At 39.7% G+C, this 20,691-nt stretch overlaps 1 protein-coding gene across 29 annotated transcripts in view; it reads right to left on the bottom strand.

Moving 5' to 3' along the window:
- Nucleotides 1–1,410: 1,410 nt before the first annotated feature.
- LRRC4C (leucine rich repeat containing 4C) overlaps nt 1,411–20,691 on the bottom strand; it is a 1,155,475-nt gene continuing 1,136,194 nt past the window's right edge. For 17 of the 29 annotated variants that reach the window (XM_072759156.1, XM_072759170.1, XM_025991544.2 and 14 more), the window contains one exon: nt 1,411–3,549. In XM_072759156.1, coding sequence (XP_072615257.1) covers nt 1,585–3,507 — 1,923 coding nt within the window. In that variant the 5' untranslated portion in view covers nt 3,508–3,549 and the 3' untranslated portion in view covers nt 1,411–1,584. Of the gene's footprint in view, nt 3,550–5,501; nt 5,603–8,905; nt 8,990–20,691 lie in introns of all 29 variants that reach the window. The other 12 variants (XM_072759159.1, XM_072759160.1, XM_072759177.1 and 9 more) reach the window with 3 other exon arrangements.

Genomic DNA, 20,691 nt, shown 5'->3' on the forward strand with positions numbered 1-20,691 from the left:
AACCAGCAAATTCCTCTTTTACTTGGAAGCTAGCATATGTTCTCATACCTAAAATTTCTCCAGTTCCTTAAAGTACTGTTAGCAGAATTACCACCATATTAGCATTGCTGTCTCCTGGTGAGCACACACCCATCCTGGCAAATCCATACTCACACATCTTTACAGCTCTGCAATCTGCGTTTGAAAGAAGAGAGTCAGATCTTCCAGAAAGGATGGAAGAAACCATAAATCAAGGTTTCTGTAATAACAGTAACCCAATATTTTTGAAATTTCAGCTTCTAAATTCACAGCGTAACAGTAAAATTAGAGCTAGCCCCCAATGGCAGGCTGATAGTTCTCTACTCATGTTTCATATAGATTGTGAGAGATTAAAGAACAAGAAGCAGGTCTTGTCAACTGTGTACCCGCAGTACTAATATCAGTACTTAGACCATAGAAGAAGGTCTTTAAAAATTATTGTGGAATTGAGCTGAATTTGCTGATACTCAGCACCAAAAATTATTTTTTCAACTTCGATAATTTAGAATACCTTCACATTCTCTTGTACTTTATCTAGCCAGTAGGACTTTACTTAGGAGACAGTGAATAAACTATAATGAAACTTTCTTCCAAGTGGGATTGAATTTACTTCACAAAATCATTACTTTTTAATCTGAGCATTCTACAAAGGGTGCTTCTAATAAGAAGGAAAAAAAATACCACAGCATCGTTGAATATAGATCCAACACTCAAGTCAACTAATGAAATAGGACCCCATAGAGATTGATGCTGTGATGGAAGAGTATAATACTTTTTTCTTTCTTAGAAAGTAGGAAATCTAATTACCTTCAAGTTTCTCACATTGGAGCCATACTACAAATGAGTTGTGTCCAGGTACAGAAAAACCAACAATATTTTATTTATAACCTTATTTTTTTAGTTTTTGAACTACAAATTCTGGTTCTAGAGGTGTTTAAAAGATAATGGGTTTTATGATGCTCATATGTAAATTAATCTGTTTCCTTTTTTTGTTTTTTTTTTTTTTTTTGCTTTGTCATTGAATGATTCTCCTCATAAATACAGAACAGGTCATTACATGAAAAATATAAGATCTTGCATGTTTTTAATCTCGTTCTCTCTTAAAAATCTATTTCTAATATTGCATTCCCCATTGGACTACTTCAGAAGGGCATGAAGGAAAGAAAGGAAAGAGAAAAAAAAAAAAAGAAAGACAAAAGAGACTGGATCTCACCACTAGAATTCACCATAAAAATCTCAAAGTGTAACAGAATTCTTACAAAATTTCCTAGGCCAGTTCTTTAGGGACTTGAGATCTCCTATGAAAAATATGGCAACCAGGGAAGGCAGGGATGAGATGTGGGAAAATAGTAAATAAGTGCAGCAAAAACAGGTTCTGAGGAATACACATAATTTTGTCTGCTTTAGATCACAATAGAATTTTTAATAAATAAATTTCTTTTCTTTTTTGTTTTTTTTTTGTAAAGACACTTTTTTGAAACAGTAGATTTAGCCCAGTCATTTGTGTCATTTTTAATAAACCGTCTTTTTGTTTTATTGTTTGTTTTCTGTAACTCTGTAAAGGTTTTAGATTTGAGTCTCTTGTACATTGTCTTTAGAGTTCATTCGGATCAATAACGGTTCATGCACTGAACTGTGTATTGAATTTATTGTGTTAACTGTTGTTGTGTGGTTGAAGGGAGATTTGTAAGAGTTATAGTGATTTAGGTGCTCATGCTCGATAGCAGGCATGGGCAGGTGGCTTTCCATGGGCGTATCTCCTGTGATCTCATCATCCACATTAATGATTTCCACAGTCCTTGTCGGGGCGTGATGGTTTTGCCGATGGTGCTGCTTCCTCATCTTGTAGAAAATGACCAGCATCACTGCAGCCATGAGTGTGATCGCCACGAAACAGCCGATGATGATTTTGGTGGTCTTCATGACCTCATCGATTCCTGGGATCCCACTGTTTATATCAGTCACTGGGATGGTGAAAGTCTTTTCTGTCGACCTTGTGCTCTGTGGCGTGAGAGAGGTGGTCACATTGGTGGTCTCCCAGTCGATCACTGGAGTGGGGCCCACGTTGTTATCTGTGGTCCGTGCCTCATCCTGAGAAGGTTCCATAGTCTCTACTGTGACGGTTGAAAAGTAAGAGAAGGGAGTAGTGGTTGCTGCAGTAACATTCAGGGTGGCTGAAGCAGTGGTATTTCCAACGGAATTACTCACCATACACGTGTACATGCCTGTGTCTTGCACGGTTACATTCGTGAAATTTAACGTGCCATCACTGAGCACAGCTATCCGCACTTTGTACGCCCCATGTGTCATGACTGTTCCATTTGGAGTAATCCAAGATACAGAGGTCAGGGACGTGGAGGCCCGACACTTCAGCTCAGCTGCCATGCCCTCAGTGACATTGAGGTCTGCTGGAGGCTCCACAATCACAGGAGCATAGCATGTGAAATAATTCTGGTCAAGCTCCCCGATGTACCTCCCTTTCAGATTGGGGGGAGTGTTACATCTAGCACAACAAGCTGTGTTGGAGGGGGCCATGTCTTTTATCCACCAGCTGAGCCACAGTATGTCACAGTTACAGTTCCAAGGGTTGTGATGTAAGTGTATCCGCTCTAGATGATGCAAGGGTGTGAAGAGGTCATGAGGCAGTAATGTTAGATTGTTGTGTGCCAAGTTTATCTCCACGAGTGACTGAAGGTTATCAAAGGCATTCCGTTCAATCACTTGAATCTGGGACTGGATCATCCACAGTTTTTGAAGGTGCATCAAGCCCTGGAAAGAGCCAGGCCTGATGGCCGACAAATGGTTCCCAGAAAGATCCAGCTCATCTAGTTTTATGAGAGGCGTAAGGTTAGGGATTTCGCGGAGGTTGCACATGGCAAGGTTCAAATACCTCAAGTTGGACAGACCTTCAAAGGCACCTTCTGAGATGTATGAAAGCCTTTTCAATTCCCCTAAGTCTAGGCGGCGCAAAGAAGGGATTCTGTTAAAAGCATAAGAAGGAATGCTTTCAATGGGGTTGTTCCGCAACCAGAGCTCCTTCAGTTTAGACAAATATACAAAAGCTCCATTTGGGATGGTAGTAAGACGATTGTCAAAGAGTTCCAGAGTATTGAGGTTTGCCAGACCATTGAAGGCCCCAATTTCAATTGTTCTAATATGATTCCTACTCAACTGTAGGATTTCCAGGTGCCTCAAGTGCTTGAAGCTGTTCACCTTGATGATCTGGATTTGGTTCTCATGGAGGTTCAGCAGCCGAGTGTTGGTGGAGATGCCATCTGGAACCTCACGTAGGTTTTTCCGGACGCAAATCACCTTGCTGAACTGGTTGCTGCAGGAGCAGACGGAAGGGCAGGTTTGAGCCCGCACCAGACCAGCCACCACAAGAAGTTGAAGAGCCAGCAGCACCACAAGCAGGGGGTCGAATAGGGCCCTGTTAAACCTAGGACCTATCATTATCTGCTGTGGATGTAAGGTCATCTTGTTCAACATTCATAATTTATCTGGTGTTGGTCCTTCTGGAGTTCAAATAGTCTGCAATATAAGAGCAAAAAAAGAGTATTAGATCTCCGCCAAATGTCTTTCTGGAGCTGTGTCAGTGATGCAGCGTATCAGCGAAAGCCATCATTTCTCGGACTAAACAAACAACAAATCTGATGTACCTCACTGAGCGATGCCACTCATATTTATAGAGAAAATGTTTCTGTACTTCAAATTAGCAGTCATCCACAGCCCATACCCATCAAATATGCACTCACAGAGGAATGGAAAAATGAGGTAATTACTAGAGTGTTGACTAACCAAGTATGACTTGAATGCATGAGGACACACAAGACGTCCTCTACCAGTAGGTTCAGTGTCCAGACGAGATTGGAAAAGTTCAGAAAATAAGATCTGGGATACCCAACCAACTAAAAGTTTCCTTGCAAAATTGGTAATAGCTGGTATTTCATTGAGGGTTATCCTACGTGACAGGGCCCAGTGCGAAATGAAACTAGGGGATGGCTTCTTCAAATTTATGAAGAATTTCAAATCTGTAACCACAGAGCATTTACCAAGTGTGGGCCCTTCTGAGAATGGGGCCCTTTTCAATCGCATAGGTTGTGTGGACTGATCCTTCATCATCCTTACAGCACTGCTCTGACGTAGGGACTTTTATAGTCTCCATTTCCAAAGTGGAGAGCTTAATCGTAGGGAAACTAACATGCATAAAGTCACAAAGTTAGTAAGTACAGAACCAGGACTCACACGCTTATCTGATTGGTCCAAGAGCATATTATCTCAAACACTCCATGAAAAAGTTTCTGGGAGAACAATGGCAAAGGCAAAATATTTGTTTCACAATTTATTTCTCTAAAATACCCTTTTTGGGGGAGTGACCTCAGCTGTAAGCCCTGGCAACTCAACTTATAGTAGCTGTGAAGATACCCTGAAACAATGGCATGCACAAACATACATAAACCTTAAGAGATTTTCAAATACCCAAAATCATTATAATATAGCAACTGCTTCCTAGAGCCAGACATACCACAAATTAGAGCATTTCCATGAAACATAACTTTTATGTACAGAGGATACCTTAGTATAACAGAAATATTATATATCTTGTGCCCCTACTCTTCCTGATTTTAACTAGATTTGTGGGAAGGGGAATAAAACAACTCACTTTCTGCATCTTTTCCAGCACAAGAAGGAATTTTAAAGGGGCTTGGGTTACCCAGGGTATGTCCCACTCTTATCATGAATTGGGCACCGGTCTAATGACTTCTTCCAAATCTCTCATGTCCATAAACAGTGTCTCTCCTATGAATCTCTTGGAAACAAAGGCAAAAAAGGACAGGGGGGATCACTACCTTCCAATCCAAAAAGGCACTAATTTAGTACTAATTATGTGTCTCCCTGGGCAACTTACTAATCTTCTCTCCATGACACATTTTCCTCACTTACGAAATGGGAATGATAATATTACATACTTTTGGTGGCATTGTGAGGATAAAATTAGTTGACACAGACAAAGTACTTAGAATAATGCCTCCTCTATTGTAAAAATTCAGTCATGTTAGATATTATTATTATTGTTTGTTGTTGTTGCTGTTACCCAGACACCGTGCTAAGAAAAGGGCATATAAAGATGAAGAATATAATCCTTAACCCCGAAGAAATGATAATTCAAAAGGTGAGACAGATAGGCAAACAGGTGAAGTACAGTAGTATACGTTCATCGGTATGAGACCAGGCCACATTGGCACAAGGGCACTGATGGGCTCCATCTGTGCTGGTAAATCTGAGGACTTTCAAAGAAGAGTATCATTTGCCCTAGGCTTTATATTAGAAGTTGATTTAAAAGAAAGTGGAAAGAAGAGCATTTTAGGGACCAGCTTAGGCTAAGACAAGGACCTATGAGGGACGCCGGTGCATCCAGGGAACAGTAAACTGCCAACAGTCCCCTGTGGCATGAGGATGGAAGGCCTGGGAAAGACACTTACTTCTTTCCTTGGGGCTGAAGCTCTAGATCCACTTTTCAAACCACCTGGTACTACGATCATTAGTCCCTGGTTCTGCTTCTCCAGGGAGTCTGCGAGCTAGTCTGTGAACACAAGGAGGACAGAGGCCATGTCTGATGCTTTTTTTCTCAGCCTCCCACCAACACAGTACCTGGTACATTATGTTCAATGGCTGTTGCAAATGTGCAGAAACACTGAATATCTAATTCCAACTCTGTGTATACATAGTGATTGGCACTAATATATTAATCATGACTTTCTATCTTCTCTATTTTCTTTCTTTTTCTTTCTTTCTTTTTTTTTTTTTTTTTTTTTTGAGAGAGGGAGAGACCTTATGAGTGATGGGAGGAGGGGCAGAGGGAGAGAGAGGATCTTAAGCAGACTCCCCGCTGAGCATGGCATCTGACAATAGGGGAGGTCCTTGATCTCACAACCCTGAGGTCATGACCTGAGCTGAAATCAAAAGTCTGACGCTTGACCGACTCAGCCACTCAGGTGGCCCTGTCTTCTATATTTTCTGATGTTTTGATATCCAGGGCCTTGTTCCAGAGAGAACCCTCTAGGGGCTAGGCAATTTCTAGAGGTAGTAGAGGACTTACCCACCAGCATGCCTTTCAAATGCAAACCGATCAGCCTGAAGCCTATACCCCAACCACCTCCTTTTTCCAGATCTCACAGGGCTAGCAGATTGCAAGCCTGCTTACCCTGCCTTCTCTTGCTTTGTCTTACAAGCCATAATAAAGACTCTCGCTCAGATTTTCCCTTGTTCCTTCTACCCCCTGACTGACCCAGGTGCTTCCTTGCACGCGCCATGTGGCATGGCATGCTCCCTCCTCTTGGGAACTGTGAGTAAAAAAATAATGTATCTCTTCAGTGACAATTGTCTCCTGATTTGTTTGTCTCATCATACCGAAATAATAATAAAATCTACATTTTAAAACAACTAATCACTAAATGGCGGGCCCTGCTCATCTTATTAATCTTGTTGATGGCTTTATAGGTCTATTCTATTGTTCCATTTATACCATGACAACAATGTGATTGGTAGGCTTCTCACCCTGAGCTAGTTATATTTTATTGTAAATGTGTACATGACCTTAAAAACCCTTGCAGATTTCCACTTTATATAGAATCCTACTTAATTTTCCAGTGACATGACCACTGAAAATTTTTTATTCTTATGATTTGGTAGAGTTTTACATTTGCTCCCCTCTGTCCAACACACACATTTTAAGGTAATTGGGCATTTAGAAAACAACATATAACATCTCTGGTACATGAACTGATTGGCATTTTTAGGATTGGGGTCCCAGGGTCCTGCCCCTCCCATTCACCTTCCATCTCCCACCCTATGACTGACTCTCTGAATCCTAGGGTCTCTGGCAATAGAGATAGAGAGAAATAACTAACCAAATAAGGCATAGGAGGGAAGAAGATTAAGTCCTTTGCTTACGATAAGCCATTTGCTCTCCTTTTCTCTTTACAATAAGAAATAGCAAGGAAGCCATGTCCCAGGGTCAAGGGAGAAGGCTCTGGGAAAGACTTCCAAAATTGAAATGCCTGCTGACAGCTTCACAACTACAACTGGGAAAGCTACTCCACCTGTCTTCACCGTCTACAAAAGGGGAACACCACTGTCATCTACCCAAAGGGCTTAGGGTAGCAATATCACATTATATATAAAAAGTTATGTTACCAGCTCCTAATAAGCAATACATAATAGATATTTAAAACATGCTAAAACTAAAAATAAGCTGATGGGACACTCAGTTTCTTCCTCTTATATAAGATAGGGATTACAGGAATACCTATTATTCAAAGTTATGGTAAGGATTTACTGCGAGGATCCAAAGCATGCTTTCATATGCAAATATAATCCCTTGCTATTAATTGTAGATTGCATGTGTCTCTCCCTTTCCAATCCCCAGGCTGTTTTATTTTCTATTTCTTGCTTACTTCAAGGTCTTTTTTCTATTGCTATTAATGAGATTTCCTATAAATCAGCCATAAGTAACGATTTATGAATTATAGCTGGTTCAAAGGTAATTTATAACCCACAGAAAATAACACTTGGTACATGCACTGAATCAAATACACTACCGTCAACAAAACGTTTTCTATTTTTAAAATCTAAATTATGTTACTTTACATTAAAAGCCGTTTCAACATCTCTTTCATAAGATGTTTTTATCACATCAAAAAGATATCAATTTAAAAGTATGCACTATCCATTACAGTGTCATCTGACAGCATTTATTTACAAATGGATCTGTATGGGTTTTGAATTAAACTGTAATACTTTTAGCCTTGTCCCAGAGGATATTCTGACTTTGTCAACAGACCTTTCTTCTTTCCCTACCCATGCTTCTGCGCACTAGGAAACGGGGTGCTTCGTTTAGTGCAGTATTATTGCTCAGTTAGCATAAGCTGCATCTAGGAATTGGAACTAGTTCAAGAGCCAGGTGAAAGAAAGGTAAATTCGTTAGCCACAACCACTCTCCCCCCCAGAACACACACTCACACTCATAAGTAGTTGTAGTGAAAAGGTAAATGCATGGAGATGGCTGTGTTCTGATTAAACTCTATGGGCACTGAAATGTGAATTTCATACCATTTTTACATGTCTCAAAATATTATTTTTTTAAACATTATTCATTTGAGAGGGAGGGGGAGAGAGAGAGAGAGAGAGAGAGAGAGAGAGAGAGAGCTCACACAAGTAAGAGTAGAGGGTCAGAGGGAGAGGGAGAAGCCGACTCCCCATTGAGCAGGGAGCCTGACATGGGGCTCCTTCCCAGGTCTCTGGGATCATGACCCGAGCAGAGGCAGCTGCTTAACGGACTGAACCACCCAGGTGCTCCTCAAAATATTATTCTTAACATTTCTTCCTAACTACTTAAAAATTCAAGAACATTCCTAGTTCCCAGGGCTAACTTTTGGACTATAGTCTGCTGAGCTCTTGCCTAAACAAGGATTGGTTGTACCACTTTGTCTCCAGAGAATGGTTAGGTCTGGGACACGTGACACCATTTGTCTAATGAGATGTGAAAAGTCAGCTGATGGGTTCTGGGAATTATTTTTTCTCCTGCTAAGGAGAAAAAAAAGCATGGGGAAGTGATACTTCTTTATTATGTTTCTGGATATTGTTGTGAGTATAAGATGTCGAGAGTGGCTGAAGCCATCTTGTGGCCAAGAGAGGAGGAGGCCCGAGGATAAAGCTGTTATGTCAAGGAAGGAAAATGAAAGAAGGGAAGAACTTGTATTCTTGGTATTTGGGATGGGCAGCTGAAGTAATGAATCCTATGACTATCTTTCCTCTATATTTTCTTAGTATGTAAAATATTCAATCCCTTACAATATAAACAAAACATTTTTTTCTGGTTACTTACCAGTAACTCTATCTTGATAATGTACATATTCATTCTTTCTCCCTCTTCATCTGCCTCTCCCTCCCTCTTGCTATCTCTCTCTTTCTGCAACCAATAGCAAAAAAACAATAAGTAATATGGTAGAAAAATTCTGATTTCTTGTACCATTATACATTTGAGACCTACCCAAGGAAACAAAGTAAGCTGAGGCAACATGAACTGCTTGTCAGAAAGGAGATGAGACTCATCCCTACCATGTTAAGAAGGCTTTCTATTGCAGTCATTTCTCTGGATAACTCTTTAAATTTTAAAGAGTACTAGAATACACAGAAGAAGGAAAAACAACACCTCAAATAACGCCATTATCAAAGATAGCTTACCTCTCCAAATCAAAATTATTTTAGAAATATTTTCTAACATAGTTCCATTTTTTCCCCAGTTGAAACACAATTTCACAAGTCTGTTGAGTTTTCTCTACTCCTTAAATAGTATTATGTGGTTCTGCAGATTTTCAGGGAGAAGAAAATGTTTGTAACTCTGCCTAGGGCTGACCCTCTAGGCAAATGTAATGGAAGTGATACAACATTTAAATAGCTGTAAACCAGGGACTCAACCTGTCAAGTCAACAGGAGGTTCTTTGGCTGAACACACAGACCTGGCAACGTTTCTAGAAAATTGTAAGAAATTGAGATTAGAGAAGAAGAAGATGATGACGCCTGAGTCTGCATTTTCATTTTTCTTGAAGACTTACCTCATTTATAGTAAAAGAATACATATGTTTGGAGTTCAGAGGTGACACAATCACAGCATCATTAGGTGAGGAGAAATAGTGAATAGAGAGAACAATGTATTAAAAAAAATAAAAGGAAAGGAAAAAAAAAAGCATGTGGCCAACATGTTGCTATTGTTTGGACAGTAGAGTCAGGATTATAAGAATGACATTGGGGCTAGGCCTTCTAGAACATTATAATCTTATTGCAACTATAATAGAAATGTACAGATACATATAAAAAAATTTAAAAAGTATATATATATTTATATATATATGTGTGTGTCCTATATATTGTATATACAATGCGAACAAACATATTCAGGATTTAAGTGCCATAAAGCATTGTCACAAGTCATAGATAATCAGAGAAAGTTTTAAGAAGATTCAGGATTTTATGTAGGTTTTTAAAGGGACATAAACTTGCATTGAGGCAGGGTGGTGGTGGAGGAGGTAAGAGATTACTTTAAAAAGCAGATGAGTAGGAGCATGAAATGAGGGAAAACTGGCTTACTGGAAGCCGAGGGCTTATGCTGCAGAATTTAGATAGTTGGGTTGGCCCAACTGAGGGGCTCTGCAAGCCTGGTAGAAAGTTGGATTTGCTTCAATAAAGAGACTTAGGAAGAAACCACAATCCCCTTAGGCAGGAAAGGGTTTGATGAGAGAGCACCATGTGTAAAAAGAATGATCTGCCCTTGTATATAAAAGAAATTAGAGAGGAATGGTTGATGGAAAAGTCCTATGACTTCAATAATCAATGGCCCTAGCGTTACTTTAAACCTGAATGAAACTGATCATCAACCTCATGATCTGACTACTGAGATGTGCAGGTGGAAATTAATCAGCCCTAGTTGAAATCCCTTGAGCGTGAAATACCAGTGAAGGCAAAATTAGCTACTTTATGGGGTCACATTAGGAAATACCAGTGTACACAGAGATCAGAGGATGATTTTTGGAAATTATGATGTGGCCATCAGGAAAGAGGCATCTCTGATCACTGGTGCTGCTCATGCCTACTCTGGAAATTGCACACAAAGGACTTACTAGACATACATTCAGTTTGGGTTCCCTAACAAATTATTATACTTTCCAACCTGAAACAATGCTGAAGCACAGAAAGAACCAGAAACTCATATTAGCAAAACCTAGAGGAAAAAAAATCAGATCGAGATTCTAATGAGGAGGGTTGGAAGGTTGGCTTAGTATTACTGATTGACTGATCTTTGGCAAATCAGCCTTCTCCGAGTTGCACCTTTCTAAGTGGAAGTGATGGTAATAACATTAATAAATAGACATTGAAAGAATTACTTGAATTAAATGCCATAGCATATACTAAAAACAGATCCCCAAACCTGCCCCTGCACCTCCAAAAATGCCACTGCCACACACCCAGTTGCTCAATGCAAAAATGTAAGAATCTTCTTTTTCCCCCTCTTTATTTATATCCAGTGCAACACTATTCATGTGACTCTATTACTAAAATATAACTGGATCCATTTGGTTTTCCTCTTTGACCCTCTCTAGGCCAGATCATCTTCATTTCTAACTTGGACCATTGAAATAACTTCTTACCAGTTTCTCTACTTTTGCAATTGCCTTACCACAATTTATTCTCCATATGGCATTTAAAGTGAATATTTAAAATAAAAATATGTTCATGTCATCCTTCCATTGAAATGCTCCTATTAGCTCCAGATCATTTTAGAGTAAAATGCAAGCTGTTCTGGTCCCCAAATCAAGATAGTCTGATACCTGCCTGCATCTCATGCCTCTCAACTTTTCTTCACCTCCCTTCTGTCTTCAACCACATTGGACTTCGTCTGGTCCTCAAATGCTCCAAGCTTTTTCCCCCTCTCAGGACCTTTGAAAGAGGGCCCCCTCTGCCTGCAACAAATGTCCTTTTATTTTTGCATGGTTGGTTTTCCTTGTCCTTCAAAACATCCCTTACATTTTTCCTTTTCAGTTTTTTCCTTGACCATCCAGCCTAAAGAAGCACCTCTACCACCATCAATCACATCACCATATTTAATTTCCATCGTAAGACTTAGTATGGATATTTTTCTCATATACTTAGATGAATGTTCTCATCTGAGTGGAATGTTCCATGGAGCAGAGACTTGTCTGTCCTATTCAGTAGTTTTCACCTGGCATAATGTTCATTAAATATTTGCTGAATGAATGCATGAATGAATGAATGAATAGTGTATAAGCACACAGAAGTATCCTGTAGATCGTTAAGGCTCTAAATTCAATGAGGACCTAAGTAATGTCACATTCACTAATTGATCCCTACCACCTAGTAGAGTCCAACTCATAGAGTAGGAGTTGCCTCAATTTCTGAGATGATGCTCGTCTAGTGTTTAACTACTTTCATAAAAGCCCTTCCTACAAAGAAAAGCTGGGGAGCACAACGCAATATAAAGCTCATTTCCTTGTTTCCATACTCTCTTTTCTATTTTGTTTGTTTGTCTGTTTTCAGGGGAAGGCTTCCCTCTTTCTTTCTTTATTATTGTCTATAGCAGCCCTGTTTAAGTTTGGCCAGACAATGCCCTCTGCTGTATGTGCCTAAAATAACATGGTCGCCTTAAAAATCCTAATGTAAATAACGCCTAAGTTATTTTCCTGAGTTGCTTCTTCACATTGCACCTACATGGACATCGGAAGTAGGGAGGCTTGGCTCAGTTTCCAAGTCACTCCATTGGATCAGACCACTTAGAACAGAGCACAAGAATTCATATGGCAGAAAGTCAAGTAGTCTTCAAATCCCCTTTAAAATGGAAGAGCTTCTTGATCATCGTGCTTCTGCTTCTGGAACTCATCTGAACCATTAATTAGAAAATCCACGAGTGAAAAAGACCTCCTAATTCTTTTGTCACAATCCAAAGGAACAAGACGGAATAGGCAAGGGATTATGGTAGGTGGTCGCAGCTCCAACTCTGTCTTAGCTACAAGAAGTCGAATCTACTTCATGTTAGAAAAGCAGAACCATAAATATAGCCAATGACTTGGCAAGTCTAAAAATAAAATTAATTCTTTTTTTTTTTTTTGCCTGCTTGTTTAGTCTCACATGATGCAAGAGAGATAAACATACCTGGCATGAAGTGTCTGGCTGTTTATGAATCCTTTTGATCATATTCACTTTTTGACGTTTATTATTTATGAAGAAATGAAATATAGATGACTGATTTGTTTCTCAAATTAAAGGGTGGGATTTGAGGTGTTCAGAGATATGTTTGTATTTTTATGATAGATGTTTGCTCTGTTGGTTTTGTGAAATGAATACCCGAAGAAAAAAGCTTAAAACCTTAAGCTCCATATACTGCTTGATATTTCATTCTTCAGGAAATGAAATCAGACTGTTCCAATTATCAGAAATGCCTGCATTCTCCTCTGCACTAATATTTTTAGGTCTGGATCCTACGAGTGCATGAAAACTTCACTTCTTTCCTTTTTCTTTTAGTTCTTTCTCTTTTCTCAGGTAAAAGGGCCACAAAGTGGCTAGTATATGTCATTTTTTATCTCCCAAATTGGCCTTTTCTTCTTGTACTTTTCCTGGGGGCGATCTACACAGTTAACACTTTGCAGATTTAGTGTAACAAGCCCCAGGAACCTAGGCAATCACCGTTCAAGAAAACATAACCCACCAATAGTTCCCATTTGCTTAGAGAATAAAGCCTAAATCCTTTACTGCCTCTACCCACTAGATGCCAGTAGCACCCCCAGTTGTGAGGATCTAGTGCCTCCAGACACTGCCAAATGTCCCCTGGAGGGCAAATTTGCCCTCTAAAAACTACCGCCTTAGTGTGACACATAGGACACTCCATGATGCTGCGCCATACTGCTTTCCCTGTCTTACCTCCCACTGTTCTCCATAATACAGTCTAGGCTGCAGTCTGTTTCTGATTCTAAAAATATGCCTCCTACTTTTCCTCTTCAGAGACTTGCTCCTGTTTTTCCCATTGCTAGGAATGTCCTACTCTGATTTTTCTGTCAAAATTGTACTCAGTTTCAGAGCCAATTTTACAATGACCATTTCTATTTGGCTTTCGTTGGTCTTACTGGCTGGTATGACTCTATCCTTCCATGAGTGTCTATAATGCTGAGACTATAGCATTTATCAAATCTGTGTTTGAATCTACATGTTTGGGTATGTATCCAACATATTTAATCATAAGCTTCTTAAAGATAGGAACTGGATGATGTCTAGGCATGCAGTAAATATTTGTTGAATTGCATTATTGAATGTAGCCTACATTTTAATTCATAGTCAGGAGCCAGGATGATAAACTAATTTTGTAATAACAAATAACATATCAAGGTCCATTGATAAGGCCTGCATGAGAACCAAAAAAATTAAAATGCTTTACAACTTAGTACAAATGATAAAGAGGAGGGTTCGATAATTACCCCTTGCCCTCTCATACACACAAAAATGTAAAAATAAATTCTGAAAAGGCAGATTGCCTTTTCTAAATGTGCGACTGAAAACAATAAACTAAGTAAAAATTTCTCTTTACCAGAAATAAGCTGTATCCTAAATATTACATCCAGAGTACATAGTACATTGAATTATGTATTTTATATAGATTTTATATATGTATATTTTATATATTTATTTTATATCTTATACATACATATATATTTATTTTATATATATTTTATATATATACACATCTATAATGAAAGAAGGAAAGAAAGACAAAAACAGAGCAAAAGAGAAAGAAAGAAAGAATCTCAAGAAAAAGTTGGTATGTACCAACTACTTACATAACTAAGTGAAGGCTAATGGAATATAGAATCTAAAAAAAAAATCAGAGATAAAAATGTGTGCAGTATCCATCTGTGAAACTGCCTAGAGGTCGGATACTCTGATTTATGTACTCTATCATTGTGAGAATACATGAGCTTATATATATGGAAGGATTTAAAACAGTGCCTGATACATAGCCAATACTGTATGAACATTTGTTGTATTTATTGTTATTGTTATTTATCCAGTCCCGGTGACAGCTGAAGTCCAATTATGAGGAATGATTGATACATCAGACAATTATAATCTGATGCTAAGGCAATTTGAATCACACAATTAAGTTTTCTTAGTTTGATTTCTCATCAACTGCCTTATTTAATTAGAATGTTTTTCTATGAAAATGCAGAGTTCAATCCAAGGGTTCTTAAGAAGCTCACGAATGAATTTTAAACCATTTATGAATCTCTTGAAATTATATGCAAATTTTTGTATAAATGTGGAGATTGTGTATTTTTGTAAGAAGATTATTCATTGGTTTTACCATCATATTCTCAAAGAGATTTATGACTCCAAAAAAGTTTAAGTTCTACATAAAAAGATTTGACAGACTGAAGTACTTGAAGTGTCTGTTATAGTTTTAGGTATAATTTAACCAACTGGCATTCTGCTCTCTATATCCATTTCTTATGCGTTTATAAGTGTGACTACAACTTTCTTATGATGAGCTTACCCAATTCAAATTTCTGAGAGTCTAAAACTTAGGACCAAACCTATGTCTTGAGTAGATTCTTCAAGACGAATGTCCACTGGAAAAGGTCTTGGAATGCAGTCTTCCCTGGTGACAATAATCCTTGCCATATACATTAACATTGGTATGCAGGTGACAATTTGCCACTTCATGCCACTTTTTTAAGGAATTTGTGTCAATGTAAGAATCAGGATGCTGCATGATGAAATGAGGACTTCTCTGGTCCAGAACTATCCTTCATTTGGCCATAGTTTTATTCCTTAAAGGAAAATGCCCTGAGGTAGTGTAACTGAATTGTTAACGTCTACCTATTTCTTGGAATATCTTGGGTAATTCTGACTGATGCCAAAAGAGAAAATACCATGCTTATTAATATTAGTGAAGATCAACTGTATAACAGAAATGCATCAAAAAATAATACCCATTTACAACTAATACAACCAAAACCCCAATAAGAATCTCCCCTCTCCCCCACAATACACATACAAACACAAAATCTATTGTTGAATGAGGTTTAACTGCAGAAATTGGACACATGTGTTAGCCTCTCAGGATGCACAGTAGGATGATTCCAGGCTTTCAGTTTGAAATAGGAAAAAATAAATAAAGCAGATAAAAGAGGCTGAAAATTTCAAACTATGTTTAATCAAAGTATGAAAAATTATTTTACTCAGGACATTGTTCTTCCAGTCCACAGAGGCTAATGCTTATTCTTTTATATATTCATATTTACATTAACATTTATATATTTTTGTGTCCATGTTAATGACAGGGCAAGTAACTAAAGAAACTTGAAAATCTAACAAGTCCATCTTAAACATAAACCCTCGGCAAGGCAGATAGAGAAGGATTTGATTTCAGAAAGTTGATAATGCAGTTAATGACCTTGCTTCCCATGCTTCCTTTGGATTGATGACTAGCTAGGAGGAGTTGATAGCCATTAACCCTCAACTGCTCATTAATCCTTAGGAAATGTCCTGTGCAAGGTCATCATTGCCTTTATGGGTTGAAAACAAACAAACCAACAGTAGCATCCAAAGAGGCATATAGATTTTTGTAATGAGTAATGTAATTTAAATTGCCATGCTAGGGAATCTGAAGAGAATAAATACCACATGCAGAGAGTCATTCCGATTTTAAAACCACCTTCTAATGTTGTGTTAGGTACTTTCTTCCCTGTTTATTATTAAACAGTACAAACCCCAAATTTCCTAGACAGTAACCAAACATGCACACACACACACACACACACACACACACACACACACATATATGTAAAATATCCCCAGGCAAAGTATTAATGATGTTGGGGACTCATTTCATAGTAGGATGCTGGGAGAGAGAAATTTTATAGTCATTTCAGCTCTAATAATACATGATTCCAAGTATGTGTACCAATACTGTGTGAACTTCCCCTGTGAGGGAATCCCTTCCACTCAGTAACTCCCTGTCACCGATCACTGAAACACTGTGCTGTGACAAGCCTAACATAAACAACAAAGTCATGAACCAATGCCAAGTCGCTGCACTGAGTGAGTGTGTGTGTAGGTGGCTGTGCAGATAATTAGAAGTCGCCTGGTGTTCAGGGGGAACCAGGAAGGGGTGAACACTCAGGGAAGGCTATGTGGACATGGGTTTTAGTAAGAGATGTGGGTTTGGGTAAGTACAGGTCTCAGTTCTTGACATGTAGGACCCAGTGTCTCCTATCAGGTGCCTCACAGTATAGTGGGATTCGTAAAGAATAAATAGGGGATTTTAGTGCAGCAGAAAGTGCTAGACAAGAATGTACAGCATGTTTTAGGAGAACACAATAATAGATAGAAAAAGAAAGAGAGAGAGAGAGAGAGAGAGAGAGAGAAGAGAGTTTGCTGGAGAAGAGCATGTGGTTGGTGGGTAACGTATGAAAGTGAACATGCACATGGGGCAGAGAGGCACAAGATGACTCCTATGAGGAATCCATACTAAAATCCAGTGGGAGAGAAGGTAGGATAACTAACATAATACCAGAATGTGAAAAATAGATAAAAAAAACCTTAGATTCTGTATTAAGTCATCAGATGGGTTGTAGGGACTTGACTGTTCTCCTTGTGTTGGAAGGAAATAGCATTATGGGAGGAGTATCCAGGGAAAAACAAATTTGCAATAGTATGAAGCATGGACAGGGAAGAGTACCCTGTGAGGTCTGAGGTCTGTGAAGAAATTATTTCAAAAATTGAGGAATAAAAACATGAGGGCCTGGACTAGGCTCTGCTTTTTAGCTGAAATAGAGGCTGACATGACATTATAATTTCCACATCTCTGCTCCCCAACCCTTACACCAGGAGACTCTTTTCAGTTTTCACCAGCTTCCTTGATTCCTGACCCATGGTTGGCTGCTCTGACATCTGTATATTTCAGGCTCTCTAAAACATCAGAGCAACCCCCTCCATCAAGGTCTGGCTCCCACTGAAGATCTTCGAGCCACCACCTGGCAGTTTTCAGCATGACTCGAGAGTTTAATAAATTCACCAAAATGACCCACAAAAACCTGATAAGGAAACTCTCTTTAATTGAGTCTGTGTTTATGAGATCTGAGCAAGGGGAGGAAACAGAGTAGACTCCTTCTGTGATTTCCAGGCAACGTCCTTTAATCAGAATGCAGATAGCAGGGATGGCCTCCTAATTGGAACTGGAGCTGGTTTCAAGTAACCTCAACACTGTTAACATTGCATAATGACAAAACCTTGGTGATGACATGTCAGATAATGGGAATGACTGTAATCAGTGATTTCTTTGTTTCCCCCTAATGACCACAAAAGAGGGAATTATATGGCAGATGCAGACATTTGGAAATTGGATTCTTAGTTATTTAGTTAAAGCAGCCCTCATTTCGCTGGGTGCCGTGTTACACACAGGTCATGCATATTGGCACCAAGTGCTCTTTTTTGCACAGTTCTCCTGTAGCAGACTCGCTCTCAGTTACCATGGAACCTTGCAACATGAAGACTCCGTTCCAACATGAACAAGCTTCGGTTAGTACAGTGCTGTGCAAAACAAGGACTCCAAGTATTATCTGATATTCACTTGTCTACAACGCAGAAACATACTGTGGGAAAAAAAAGATGAAGAAAATCCACGAAAAGCAATAAGCAACTGGATCCCCAATCGTATCTTAATGGACTAAGAAAGTAGGGACGCCTGTGCACGCTCCTATTGAAGTCAGAAGTGAACTACTTTTTCCTCTCTTTGGATAGTGAAAATTACTCCTTGATTACCTCTCCCACTATCTTTTTTTTCTTTTTTTTTATTCTCTAAAGGATGCATCTTAGAATAATCCAAGTGAAAAAAACAAAACCACAAAGGTGACAGATTCTAATACAGATATCACAGAGGCTGGGTGACACTGATGCCAACCCCTTAAACTCTCTGTACCCTTCCATAAAGTGAAGGCAGAGTGAATATTTGCTCTTCTGTGCCAAAGAAATCCTGGAAAGATAAAGTTTAATCAAAAAGAAGTGTAACAAAAGGCAAAATCTACAGAGGGAGGGTAAATGGTGATGTGGGGGTCACCCCTACACTCCTCAATGCCATCTTTTAGGTGGTGCAACTGTCTCCTGCACCGAGATGGAAGGTGGAGACAGATGTAGGCAAAATTCTAAGATCAGTGGTTGGAAAACTACTGCCCCCACACAAAAATCTAGCTCACCACCTATGATTTTTCAATAAAGTTTTATTGGAATACTCACACATCCATTCATGTACGTATTATCTATGGCTGCTTCTGCATTAAAGTGCAGAAGTGTGTGGTTGTGATAGACTAGAAGCTCGCAAAGCCCAACACACGTACCCGTGGACCCTCTACGGGAAAAGCTTGCTGACCTTGCTCTGGAGAATCTATGATAATCCCTTCTCTTAATTCTCTCTCTCCAATCCCAGACCTGCCAAGACGATCCATTAGGGTGTGGAAGAAAAATATCAAAATCTCTGTTTATAACCAACTTCCACCGCAGTAATGAGAAAGAATTTGGTTTTACTGATTTGGCAGTGGTTCCATGGGTCACGTAACATGTGTGAGGCGTCCCTGGCAGAGGACGCACAGTGTCTGTCGCACAGCCGGGTGGTCTGTGCTCTGGTTACTTGCTTATAGGTTTCCAGCACTTGGTGACATACGACAATCTCTGTGTGTCTGGCTAAGTGGCTTCTGGGATTCTTTATTTAGTTTAAGAAAAAAAAGAAACTAACATAAAATGGAGAAAGGAGCTTAAAGGGACTCTTTCAGAGATCACACAGAATGAATATTCTTATCATGAGGTAGGCATCAGTGCCCACAAGCAAAAATGGCAGAGCTAATGTTTTCTAGTCCAAGTTCTTTGAGGCCTTACGATGATTATATATTAAAGAAATGTTCCTTCTGATTAATTGTGTGTGTGTGTGTGTGTGTGTGTGTGTGTGTTTGTGTGTGCGCGCACGCAGGGGGATGGGGCTGAGGGTGGGATAACAATAGTATGCTCTCCAGCCATGGTGTCCGTCCCATCTTGGCCAAGCTGTTCACCCTCTTCTGAATTCTCTAGGTGCCCCCCACCCTCTCGGCCTGATGCATGCCTTCTCTTCAGGCTTTTCCCCTCCCCATCCCACCCCAGCCCCACTCAAGCACATTTTTGTGCAAAATCAATGCTGCTTCCGGCCTTGGGATTGAGAACTGTGTGCTCCTGCAAGCCTCTTGGGGTCCTAGGAGCATGACCTGTAGGCAGGTTTGCAAGAGACAGACTGTGTAAGTGCCCTCTCCTTCCTTGCTTTCCCCCTCCTGCTCCAAGGGTCTTCCTCTCACCATTCCTTGGAAGGAGGAATTAAAGCCTGCCGGGCTGAAGCTGTAACACTGGTGACCATAGAACCCAAATTAAGAATACTAGACTCTGAGAGTTTTGATATTAAAAGGAACCCCTGAAACCTAGGTAAAAACTCTACTTCCACTTCCACTCCCTGGAGATCTGGTCAGGAACTCTGGATCTCCCTGTCCCTCGCCCGTCAGGGGGGTGCCAGAGCTTCTCGGCTTTCCTTTCTCATCATCAGAGTAACTTTCACTTGTAAATGATGAGATAGATGACTTATAGCCTATAAAACTGTATGTATTACAGAGGGTTTGGAGACTGGTCATTTTTTACTTTGGATCCAAATGGAGAAAAAAAAAAATCAGAAAGGGGGGATGGGGGAGGCAGAAAGGGTAAAAACCACAGCTTTCTATGTGGCGGATACTCTGCACACTTCCCGGTAAACTTCATCCTCATAACAACCGCATGAAGTAGATACTGTTTTGGGGCTCAGCCCAAATCACACGAGTGGTTAGTGACTTCAGGTTAGTTTTAGCCCCTTTGAGCCCCTTTAGCCACTGCAGGGATGGATGCACCCTCTACTAGCCACATGGCTTTGGAGAAGCAATTCACCCTTTTGGCAACTCGTTTCTAAAGGGATGAAGCAAAGCACCCCTCCTCCGGTGTGCTGGCTCCATTATCACAACTAATCTTAATGGAACACCATTTCTTAGAAGTGCTCACTCACCCTCA

The sequence above is a fragment of the Vulpes vulpes genome, chromosome 5 (assembly GCF_048418805.1).
Source record: "Vulpes vulpes isolate BD-2025 chromosome 5, VulVul3, whole genome shotgun sequence".
In the NCBI taxonomy this organism is placed as follows: domain Eukaryota; kingdom Metazoa; phylum Chordata; class Mammalia; order Carnivora; family Canidae; genus Vulpes; species Vulpes vulpes.